The sequence below is a fragment of the Mesoplodon bidens genome, assembly GCF_964165515.1.
Source record: "Mesoplodon bidens genome assembly, chromosome: 1".
In the NCBI taxonomy this organism is placed as follows: domain Eukaryota; kingdom Metazoa; phylum Chordata; class Mammalia; order Artiodactyla; family Ziphiidae; genus Mesoplodon; species Mesoplodon bidens.
The window spans coordinates 115,320,175-115,333,191 of record NC_138176.1 but is presented as its reverse complement, the minus strand read 5'-3'; the positions used below and the strand labels follow the sequence as shown (position 1 = coordinate 115,333,191).

Genomic DNA, 13,017 nt, shown 5'->3' with positions numbered 1-13,017 from the left:
CCCAGAGTACTCAATACCTGCCACTCTTGCATTTACCACAATGTAGCATACTTTCAGCTCTTCAAGCCCATTCACTAGCTTACCTGTGAGTTCAGTGATTACTGAGCTGTATGTAATGTGGCATTTGTGTTCTGTACAAGCCTAGTTTTATTGAATAATATACTTAAGATAACCAAAGAAAACCCTTTCGAATTACTTATGTTACCCTAGTGACCTTAACGAGATTACAGAATTTTCAAATATGGAAACTTTTAAAGAATGATTTATGTGATTAATATCAGTACTAATAAAGTATGGAATTAATTGAAGAAGTAAATGCTATTTCCTAACAAAAAACAACCCAAATATAATACCAGGAATGAGTCTTTCTTACCTTTATCCTTCCCAACTCAAACTGAAAAACGTTGGGACTTGTAGCTTGTGCAAAAACTGCAGGAAATAATTTTGTACTTGGTTCCACCTTAAATAATCAAATGAATTTAATAATATTAGTAAAGGAAGGAACACACAAAAAATACATTTTCCTCCTAACACCTAAGAAACACTTTACAGAAAAAGACTTTTTCTTCCTCTCATGCAGATATTCTCTTTCAATAATTATTTGGAATATTTCATTTCAGGACTATGTGAACATTTTTGGAGGAAGGTACTGTTTACTCTGAAGGGCTTATGGCACTGTTATTACTCCAACAGAAGTAAAAATACAGAATTGACTCATTTGTGTTTTCATTTCCTTCTAGCTTATAATTTACTTGTGTTCTCCCCTCTCATGGAAATAAAGGTTTCCTCCCTGGAAGCACAAGGCCATCCCTGACCACATACCTGATAGTATGTGCTCAGCTCCTTGCCGTTGGCCGTGAAGGTGAGCAGCCCACTGGCGGTGTCCACCACGCAGCCAATCTCCAGGCCGTTGTTGTTGCGTCCTTGCCCGGGGCTCAGGCTCTCACCCGCACACACCATATAGCAGTTGCTGCGTTTGATGCTGAATTGCAAAAAAAACATGTTTATCTTTGAACAAGCACAGGTAGCGTGGAAAGCATGGACGTCCGGCAAACTAAACCTAAGTTATGCTGTGCAAGCAACAAGCTCATGCTGAAATGGGACAGGTGTACAGTGGGCCCGATTCGGTGATTCTGAGCAAAACTCCATTGACTTCAGTGGACATTCTGAGTCAGGTCTTCCAATCTCTCAATTTCACACCTAATGAAGACGGGTCGACGAGTTGGAACCAAGGATAAGAACTGACCTGCACCTTCCCTCCAAAAACTCAAACCAAACTGGACCTTTTTCTGAGGTTCAAAAAAGTTTAACTATGATAAAGCAGAAACTAACACACACACACACACACACACAAAAAAAAAAAGTTTAACTATGTAATAATCATCCAAATTGGTAATTTTCATTCTCATGGCTTTTTTTTAACATCTTTATTGGAGTATAATTGCTTTACAATGGTGTGTTAGTTCCTGCTTTATAACAAAGTGAATCAGCTATACATATACATACAACCCTATATCTCATCTCCTCCCTCTTACGTCTCCCTCCCACCCTCCCTTTCCCACCCCTCTAGGTGGTCACAAATCTCGTGGGTTTTGTTTTGTTTTTTTTAACCACTTGTTCTGAGATGAGAAGCACCTGTTTCTGAACACTATCAAAGTCTTTAGGCCAATTTTATGTGAGCTGTCAGTGATTTGACAGATATAAAATTTGGCTAAATTTAAGCCCCTTTCTGGACAATTCCTGGTGATCTGTTATGAGAGACAGACTTAGCTGGGAAGTGCACAAGATCTGTGATATAAACAACAAACCCCACCTGAGATTCACCCTCAACAAAACCTTTACCAGAGATAGTAGCAAACTTAAGTGATTTGAGTTTCACCTCCTTCCCTTTCTCTACTCCTGTGCAGTGCATGTATGAATGAGGCTGGCAAAAAGGGCAAACACAGGCAAGTGGGAGGAAAAGAGCAAGAAGGCGGAGATAAAGTCAGTTTCTGAATAGTCAAAAGTTGGCTGTGTTTATATGCTCTATTTATGTAAGATTCAACAACTTCCCTAGCCTGTATTTCCTACACCAAAAACATCAGTCAGATATCATATCCCTTTATTATCTCCTTTCATTGTCCCCATCTCTGAAACTCAAATATATCCCTCAGAATATTCCTGGAAACAGGTGGTTTGGGGCCCCCCCTACTGACATAAAGCACTGTTCATTGGAGAATTTCTGCTAGGCTCACTGTCTCAAGTGCTAAGTTCACTGCGGTTCAAGTGTTACAACCTGAAGGCAGGGGAAGGAGCTTCCGGTCACCAAAAATGATGGTGCAGGTATAAAAGAAAAGCAACATTATGGGGGGGCTCTTTCTAGGAGACCCATCACAGCAGATCAGAGAGGATGCACGGGCACACAAAGTAGATGCAAATGGCCAGATCTTCTCTTGTCTTATTCTGCAAGGAAGATAGCCTTCTTCACTTTTTTGAAGTTTGGTTTGAGTTTGGTTTGTTTTATAAATGAAAAAGGATGGCACAGAAACTATAAATGACTTACCCAAAGCCACACAGCGAGTCAATGGCAAAGCTGAGGAAAGAACCCACGGCTCCTCAGTCTGAGTTCGAATGCGTCCACCTGGTCTAAACCACTAGCCCACACTGTCTTCACCTTTTTCTCCCCACCTCCTAACCAGTTCCCAAGGTACAGATCAGACCACAGGTTAAATGCCTCACAGTCGCCCATCTCTAATCCTCAAACAATGGCTAAGTAATGGTAACCCAAGTCATTAGTCGTGTGCGATGTCACCTGAAGGAATATATGATTATTACCCCAAAAAGATGCACTGCTCTTACTTTATAAGATTTTGCACTTTTAATATATTCAGATTCCTTACTGGCTTGTATGAGTAACAAAAAGGACATGGACATTAACGGTCTGATTACACTGTTCCTATAAACAGAATATTATCTTGGACATAAAATCCAAGAGAAAAAAAATGCCTAGGTTTATCAACATTTTTATCAAATGTCATTCATGTAAGAAATCGAGGAAAACCAACCTTTCATGCACCTTTCCTTTTTCATCTCCTAGAGTCACGGTCACTGTACGAACTCTGTCCAAGTCAAAGCCTGTATCATACTGATGGAAATCGGATGTGATCCAGCCCACCCAGACGTTGGCAGGTTCTTGTCCAGGAAAGATTCTCACTGAGTAATAGTACTGTCGAGATAGCAACACCAAGTATTGGTGAAGTAAAAAGAAACAAAACTTTGACTTGCAATGTCTAAGAAGATATGTTTTTGTTTAAAATCGTTTGGCATATTTGCAGCAACATGGATGCAACTAGAGATTATCATACTAAATGCAGTAAGTCAGAAAGAGAAAGACAAACACCATATGATATCACTTAGTTTGGAATCTAAAATATGACACAAATGAACCTATCTATGGAACGGAAAGAGAATCATGGACATACAGAACAGACTGGGGATTGCCAAGGGGAGGCGGGTGGGAGAGGGATGGATTGAGAGTTTGGAATTAGCGGATACAAACTGGTATATGTAGAAAGGATAAACAAGAAGGTCCTACTGTATAGCACAGTATAGGGAACTATATTCAATATCTTGTAATGAACATAATGGAAAAGAATCTGAAAAAAATATTGGCTTGGCCAAAAAGTTCATTTGGGTTTTTCGGTAACATCTTATGGAAAAACCCGAACAAACTTTTTGGTCAATGCAATATACACAAATGTATAACTAAATCACTTTGCTGTACACCTGAAACTAACACAGCATTGTTAATCAACTATACTTCAATAAAAAAGAAAATAATAGTATATTCCATACTAATAATAGTATATTCAATTATGCTATAACAACAGCAACAAAACCCAAAGCTTAAAGCAGCAAAAAAAAAAAAAAAATCCTTTGGCCTAAGTAAAATGTTATAGGCACAAAGGACTGACGTGGCGAAGGAAAAGTCTTAAAACAGAGATCCTGAATTATTGCAGAAATAATGGGAAAAAGAGAAAAGACTATCTGAGCAAAAGATGATCTGAAGCTTTTTATACTTCCAAGTATGAATGGATGGGGGAGTACATATATAGTATGTTTATGTGATAAAATCATCAATCCATTACACAGGTAAGCTTTGAATTCTTCAAGCTGACACAAGAACAATAATCTATGCTACAGCTTTTATACCTGTTTTATACCTTGAATATGCTATCACTAACATAATATTTTGAACCCTTAAAATCACTTTGAAATAGTTCAGATCTGATACGTGAAAGTCAAGTTCAAATATGGGGGAACTCTAAAAGGGACACAGCTATATATTTTTTTTCCATTTGGTGTTTTATGAGAAGTGCTTTAAAAATTCAAAATGGCAGACAGCACACCTTGACCTCTAACAAAGTATGATAAATGATCTTGCAGACATATCACTGAGACAAAAGAAACTGCAAAATGTACTTGGAAAACTTAAGTGGCAAATAAAATGCTGTCAAGAAAGAGGAGAACAAAATCAGGACTGAGGGGGCCATTAAGGATTATTTTTCCTAAAATAGCACTCTTACTGCATAATATCCATTAGAATATACATACATCTTTCAACTTTTCAGTCCCCAAGATATAAGTGAATAATTATTTTAAAAATAAGCTTGCTAAATAGTACGACATCAATGTTAACTATTTGAAATGCAAAGCATGATCACTGACAAATAGAAATAAATGACAAAAGCTGCAACCTCATACCGTGGACGTTTGCATCAAGTAATCATAGTCATCCCTCTCATCTGCCAGGACGTCTTCTGTGAGTCTTGCAGAATGGCTGGTGCTGTAATCTGGCTTTGTCCTTCTAAGCAAAAATCTGGAATATAGTAGAGGACTAGGAATAAGCAACATTAAAATGTTCTGCCTATCTCAAATATAAACATATAATTAACTTAGTAGAGTGGTTGTCAGCCAGGATGATTAGCTCCCAAGAGGACATCTGGCAATATCTGGAGATATTTTTGGTTGTCACAACTTGTTGGGGGAGGGGTGCCACTAGCATCTACTGGTGGAGGGATCCTGCTAACCATCCTACAATGCACAAGGCAGACGCTTACAATAAATAATTATCTAACCCAGAGTGGCAATAGTGTTGAGGTTGAGAATTTCATATTTAGTGTAAGAAAGGATGCTAAAACAATCTACCTTCTTATCCATTCAAAAGTACTATTTAGAGAGAATACTCTAAGGTTCAACCAGTAATGTAAATATAAACATCTTAAAAACTAACTCTTGGGAGAAAATACAAATCATATATCTGATAAGGTTAACATCTAGAATATACAAAGAATTCCTACAACTCAGCAACAAAAATGCAAATGACTCAATCAACAAATGGGCCAAGAACTTGAATAGACATTTCTCCAAACATGTTATACAAATGACCAATAAGCATATGAAAAGATGCTCAACATCACTAATCATCAGGGAAATGGAAATCAAAACTACAATGTGATATCACTTCATACCCATTAGGATGGCTACTATCAAATAACCAGAAAGTAACAAGGGTTGACAAGGACTTGGAGAAATTGGAACCCTCGTGCAGTGCTGATGGGATTGTAAAATGGTACAACTGCTATGGAATATAATATAAATTTTTTTCCTCAAAAATTTAAATATAGGGCTTCCCTGGTGGCGCAGTGGTTAAGAACCCACCTGCCAATGCAGGGGACATGGGTTTGAGCCCTAGTCCAGGAAGATCCCACATGCCATGGAGCAACTAAGCCCGCACACTACAACTACTGAGTTTGCGCTCTACAGTCCGCGAGTTACAACTACTGAAGCCCGTGTGCCTAGAGCCCGTGCTCTGCAACAAGAGAAGCCACTGCAATGAGAAGCCTGCGCACCGAACCAAAGAGTAGCCCCCACTCACTACAACTAGAGAAAAGCTCACTTGCAGCAACGAAGACCCAACGCAGCCAAAAAAATAAATAAATAAAATAAATAAATTTATTAAAAAAAAAATTTTAATACAGAAGTACCAGGCATCCCAGTTCAGGGTATATATCCAAAAGAATTGAAAGTAGGGTTGTGAAAAGATATTTGCACACCCAAGTTCTTAACAGCATGATTCACAATAACCAAGAGGTGGAATCACCCTAAATGTCCATCACTGGATGAATGGATAAACAAAATGTGGTGTATATACACACACTGGAATATCATTCAGCCTTTAAAAGGAAGGGAATTCTGACATATGTTACAACACATATGAACTTTGAGGACATTAAGCTACATGAGATAAGTCAGTCACAAAAAGACAAATACTGTATGATTTCATTTATATGAGGTATTTAAGCAGTCAAATTCATAGAAACAAAAAGTAAAATGGTGATGACCAGGGGCTGGGGAAGGTTGGAAAAGGCAAGTTATTTCATGGACCCGTGTACAGCAAAAAAAAAAAAAAAAAAAATCATAGAAAAAGTAACTCTTTAGATAGATTGTTAGTGGTAACAAATTAGATGGCCAACAGGCTGCTTTTCCTTCTGTAGAATCCTTGGTACATAAAGAAGGAGGAAGAGGAAGAAAAAAATTGACCTTGGAAATCCCTTACCCACTATTACCCTCTCCTGTGATCCCCTAACATAATAACTACATATTTAAAATCATTAAAAAAATTAAAATTAAAAAAAAATTAAAAATCATTTTGCATGTATCAATGACCTTTGTTTCAGACGAGAGGGCTTTTCCTGAGCATAATCTTTGTGGTTGTTAAACTCTGGTTTTGTAGCTTCTTTGTCTTTGTCCACTCGATCTGGCACCAGATGGCCATGAGCTGTCTTCATGAGAACCTCAAAGTCCGAATCCACATCATAATCCTCCAAATCATTCTTGGGCCCAAAGAGACTGGCACCAGGGATCCCTCCAGCCGCAGTCTTGGAGAAGACCTCCGCGCACTCGATGGGCATGCTCAGACGATAAAACATGATATCCGTGCTGCTGTTTTGAGAGCCAAAGGACTTCTGAGTGACCTTTAAACACGGGGAACTGTCGATGGTGCCGTCTATTCTGGTCACCTAACAAATGAAGACGTGATTGTTCAAATGCTCATCACTGTCAGTTTCCTGATTCTAAAACCCTAACGTGCATCACACCTTTACAACACAAAACATGGCCCGCCCATGGCATAATTTCATAAATGAGATCATTAAATTGCTGTGTTACAGACATACTCACAGTTCTGTTTCTACCTCAGAAGATGATCTGGGAAATTCATGTTAAAACTGTATATATTCAGATTGAGCCTGACACTGCCTACATAAGAAAAGAAGTATATACAGTTGACCCTTGAACACCGCAGGTTTGAACTGCCTGGATCCACTTATATGTGGATATTTTTCAATAGTAAATACTACAGCACTACATAATCCGCAACTGGCTGAAACCGTGGATACAGAGGGCCGACTATAAACTATATGCAGATTAACCCCAAAGTTGTTCGAGGATTAACTGTAGGTAATCAGTCTAATCAGCCTCTCAGAAGTACCTAAAATCAGAGGGTAATCCTGTCCTTAGATTCTCCTACAGTGGAACACATCAGAGACATCATTTTAAGGAAATGCCAGCAACTGTCCAAGTAGGAACACCCGCTCCTGGTTTTTGGCAATGGTCTGATTTTTAAAGGAAAAGCAAACCTCAATATGTTCATGGTTTGATGGAACTTGGAGAAACTGAGGAAGCCTCTTGCTTAGCCACATGGTAATATCCCTGTTCGTGTTAACGGCAAATGGTTCATAGCCCTCTTGTAAGCCACAGATGGTGAAATATTTCAAGGTGCTGACATCCTTTCCAAAGTTCATCCTGCCCACTTGAGCCACTCCAAGGCTACATACAGGTATGAATCCTGGGAAGAAAAAAAATACATCAAAATCTTCAGTATCATTCGTATAAGATCCTTTTAACATGGAATCACCAAAAGTATTGCTCTAAAACTCTTACCTTTGTGAGAACCGTTGCCCTGAGGTAAAAACAATAGTGGGGTAAAGAGACCACAGACACTAAGTATTAAATGTGAGGATCAGAAGACCAGTATTTGCTCTTGGCATCATAATTCCTTAAATGCAGGCCTGAGCTAAGTCCCTTCTTTCACCCTGGACTTCTGTAAAATGAGGTAACTACTAAGCGGCCCTGAGTCCTCTGGAAATCCTGGGGACCAAAACCCCCTCCTCACAGCCTCCCAGCTCCGAAGTGCAGGTGACTCTCTTGCAGAGGGAAAATGAGAAAGAAGTTAAGTGCCAAAGCGCATTGCCAAAGAGCCTGAAATGTGCAAACATCAAATACAGCCGAGCTTTACATGTAACTCAAAGAAGAAGAAAAAAAAAAGGACTGGAGGCCACATTTTTAAAGGTGTTCATTCACTTGTAGCTGCTTTTGATCTTTGAAGAGAATTTTGCCTCTTTTTTTTCCCCTAGGGTACCCTAGATCTAAGCGTAGAAAATATACATATAAATAAGAATTCAGAAGTAGCTGCTAAAGTCCTACTGAAACTCCTCCATCTGTCCCTTTCCCTTCAATGTCACTGTTGGTATAGATTAAGCAGGGTAATGCAAAATTAACATAAATAGCTAAGATAAGAAATCGAAAAGTTAAAAGTTAACAAGAAACTAAATCAAAAGCAACAGCAATGAGCAATGAAGAAAAAAAATATTTCAATGTGTGGCAGGGATGGTTAATCTTTCCACTATTAAATAAAAAGGGGAAACTACATTAATTATGTTAATTGTTTGAGTTCTTTGGAATCAACTGTCTGGCAAGGGGATGAGACGATACTTTTCAGTGGAGGGGGCATTTACCTACTCTTCATATCTTTCTGTAATATTTTACATGAAAGTTCAAGTAGTCAGCACAATAAACAAGGTCAGTATTGGGATGCAGACTACAAATTAGAGGATCTAACTTGCAGATCAAAAAAGCAGGGGATCCTCAGAATAAGCTGACAGATATCTACCATTATGATGTCCATTTCTTTCCTTGTTGAAATTAGTGGCAGTGAAAGCAATGTATAACTCTCAAGACAGAATAAGACAATAGAAATTACATCTGATAATTCATAATGATTTTATCCAGTTTGTATCATCAATATATATTTAAATAAACAGTTGAATCATAGCATTACCAACCGGGAAGCAAGAACACATCCAGCTGGGTTCAAGGAAGTGTGAATGATGAGTTTCTAGCTAAAACTAAAAAAGCCACAGCTGTGTCTGCAGCTGTGCTAGCTCTTGATGCAGTAGTCAAGGAAAGTTGTCTTAAATAAGTGTCCCCAAAGGAATCAAAGAAAAGGATTGGATAAACGCAATAGATCTGAGACAGCTTGAACTACATTTGCACAAACTGGAAAACCTAACATTCATTTGACATAAACTAGGGGATACCAAGGCAGAAACATCTCTGCTGATGCTAAACATTTTTCTTTCTAACCACTTTATATGTAGTTGGAGTTCCTACTCTAAAAGTGAAGTTACTGGATACCTTTAAATATCTGTAGAGTAGATCTTTGGGTGTTCGTTATCTTAATATCTGAACTTTTCTGTATGTCTGATATATTTTCATCTAAAAAATCAAGTATTTAGTGTTGTACTCAAAGATTTGTGTCCTAAACTGTTCACTATGGCTATGTATACAATCATAGAATACTGTTTGGACAATAAATATGTGTTTTTCTTTTCCTGGAGATGGTATACTACTTAGCTTTTGAAAATCTGGTTTTCAAAGGTTCATTAATATATAGGAAAATATTCACAGTATGTATTATTTCGAGAAAGAAAGATGAACATATGGCTTATTTTTAAAGATGCAAAAACACCAGAAGGGGTTTTTTTAAATCAAAAAAGTTTCAGAATGGTGGAATTTTTAATGCTTTTTCCCTCTTTTTATGTCTTTCAATTTAACAATTCTTTTCAATGAATATGTATTTTATGATGACAACAAACGACAGCCTTCGTAAAAATAAAATATTCATTTAAGGAAATGGGATATACCTACATCTTTCTCGTATAGAAAGGTGGAAGAATGATGTGGATATAAAATGGTCCAAACAACATGTTCTTCAAGTTGCTGAAGTTCAAGTTCTCATTGCTAGTGAGTGTGCAGTGAGCTCGGTACCAGAAATCTTGCTAATAAAATTACACTAGTACAGGAGTGCTGAAAAGTGATTTAGCAATATGCATTAAGACACTTTCACCTATTCATTTCTTTATCCAACAGACGTTTATTGAGCAGCTACTGTGTGCCAGAAACAGGGAATACTAGGTCACTAACACAGACCCAGCTAAATGTTCTCATAGTCTAATACGGTGGGGAGACAAGCGAAGAAGTAATAAAATAAGCTACTGACCCATCTAAAAAGAGGGAGTGCTAAGAGCTGAGGAAGAGTAGAGAGATGAAGTCAGGAAGATTTTGCAGAAGAGTCACCATCTAAGTAGAGGGCAGACAGGCAGTCCTGGGAAATGACTAAGAACAGGGACTTTGGAATCCAAGAGACCTGGATTCAAGTTTCAGCTCCACCACTTCTTGGCAAGTTACTTAAATTCCCTAAGCTTTAATCCTTTCTTCTGTAATATCTACCCACTAGGGTTATGGTTTTAAAAACAAGATCCTGTATGTATAGTGCTTAATATATATGCTCACTAAACTCAATTTTAAATGGAAAAAAAAGAGGTAAAAGAAACTAAGCAGGTGTAATAAGAGAATGGTTAATTATGATACATACATAAGATTAAATAGGTGTAGTCATTAAAAATCATGTTCAGGGCTCACCAAAATAAAACTATACAGGGAGGTAAAACTAACATGGCAACATTAAAAACTGGTGATTCCAGGTGAAGCGTACACAGGTGTACATTGCACTATTCTTGCACTTTTCTAAAAGGCTGACATTTCTCAAAATATGATATTGGTAAAAATACCACAAGTTATGCTTAAAATACTTTTATGCCTCAGGACAACATATTATACATAATATTAAGTTTAAAAAAGGTGGCAAAAATTATTTTTACATCTCAAACCTTTAAACACATTAAAAGTCAAATTTCTCTCTGGGTAGTGGGAATATAATTTTTAACCATTTTCTTATACTCCTTTGTATTTTCCAAATGCTCAAAAAGAATATATTAATTTTATGAAAGATAATAGATAATTTTTCATTAGCTTATAGCAGTAGATGGTTTTTTCACTGCTTTAGCGTTTTGGTCTCCTTTAAAGGAATTTATCTGCGAAAGTACATCCATAAGTAGAAATTATGCTTTTTTCTCTTTGTAATGTAAATGAAGTAGAACTTAATAAAAATTAAATTGTATTCTGACTTCAGAAGATGCAATTTTAATAGCTGTTATGATAATAAAACAACAGATATTTCTAAAAACTACATTTTTAAAATTAGCATATCACAGCAGGAACAACAACATGGCAATGGTATCAAAGCAGATAGAGTGGAGGAAAAACTCCAGGTACTTTTCAGTGGCCACATGGGAAAGGGCCAGGCCTCAGTCACTTCCATTTGGCCAATGCCCTGCAAATAAATGTGCTGACAACAGATGAAATGCTTACCACACAAGGCTCCCTAACAGCAGCTAATTCCCTGAGTGTTCATCTCAGTGACCCTTAATGACCATTCACTGAGACAGGAATCATTATTATCTTTTTCCAGTGATTTAAGTCCAATCTCGGCTTAAATCACAGCTAAGTGGCCAGAAAATAAACCCAGGTCTGCCAGATCTCAAGCTCTGTGCTTTAATTCAGGCCTGTAATCACCAGAGAGTAGAGATTTTAGGTTTCCTGGACCATATGGTCTCTGTGAAAACTACTCAAGCCTGTGTTAGAGCGCAAAAGCAGCCACAGACAGTATGTAAACAAAGGAGCATGGCTGTGTTCCAATAAAACTTTACTCACAAAAGCTGGTGGCAGGCTGGATGTGGCCCTCAGACCTTAGTTTGCCAACTCCTGCTCTAAGTTTTCAATATTCAAACATTGTGTATCAGGTCCCTCCATTTGGCAAATATCTAAAGAACACCGACCAGGTACCAACCACTATTCTAGGCACTGGAAATACAGCTGTGAACAGAACAAAAAGGAGTCCCTACCCTTCCGGAGCTTATCTTTATGTAGAGAAGGCAGATAAAGAATAAATAAATAGTTACCAATATACATAACACAATGTCAGGAAATCATAAATGCTATCAGGACTGATGGAATGTTTTGCCATGAATTACACAAGACAAGTTGATAAATGACCTCACTCTTAATCATTTCCCACAGCAAAACATGATAACTGAGGTTCAATTCTTTATTAGCTTGAGGTATGCTGAACACAAAAATATTCCAACCCAATGAAACAGACTTCCACAAATTCACACACAACCACCAGCACAGGTGAAATGTTGGTCCTACCTTCCTGTCCTTTGTGTTCTCGATCTTCTATTCCAGTTATCTTAACTGACACCCTGCAAATAACAAAGTCTGATGTATCTAAGGGAAGTTTTCTTCCTGGCAGTGGGTCTTAAATTAGTACACATGAGTCCAATTGGTTACTTGGGCCTGTGCCAGACCCGCCCTAGCTATTTGTAAATCTGTTAAAACAGTAGCTACAGCTTACAGCTAAACTGTTTCCTCCAACAAAAGACAGATGGCGACAGCAAATTTTAACTTTCTCCGTTGAGAAGCCTCTTTGCTCCTGAGCAGAGGGGTGTGTTGGGAGCATGCAAGTCCAGCAAAAGAACTGGCAGTCACAGGATGTGGCGCTGAGAGGCCAGTGTGAAAAGAAGATAAAGCAGATCACAAGCATACCAGCTTTTCCTAAGAATATACGATTTCAGATTTCAAATTTTCTAAAATACAGATAGGAATCAACATTTACAAGCCAAACCAAACGGCCAAAAGCAGACAAAAATGGCCAATATTATACTAACAGGTAAATTTGAGTTATTTGATCAGAAGGAAGGGTAACATTTACTGGTGGCATACTATTTGCCAGAT

General features: G+C 37.8%; 1 protein-coding gene across 2 annotated transcripts in view; it reads right to left on the bottom strand.

The window, feature by feature from the left end:
- Nucleotides 1–13,017, bottom strand: part of RYR2 (ryanodine receptor 2) — a 725,859-nt gene that overhangs the window by 233,973 nt on the left and 478,869 nt on the right. For both annotated transcript variants that reach the window (XM_081249359.1, XM_081249358.1), the window contains exons 30-35: nucleotides 7,680–7,888; nucleotides 6,709–7,061; nucleotides 4,744–4,858; nucleotides 3,045–3,205; nucleotides 823–982; nucleotides 374–460 (exon numbers count right to left, since the gene is read on the bottom strand). In XM_081249359.1, the coding sequence (XP_081105485.1) occupies nucleotides 374–460; nucleotides 823–982; nucleotides 3,045–3,205; nucleotides 4,744–4,858; nucleotides 6,709–7,061; nucleotides 7,680–7,888 (1,085 nt within the window). The remainder of the gene's footprint in view (nucleotides 1–373; nucleotides 461–822; nucleotides 983–3,044; nucleotides 3,206–4,743; nucleotides 4,859–6,708; nucleotides 7,062–7,679; nucleotides 7,889–13,017) is intronic.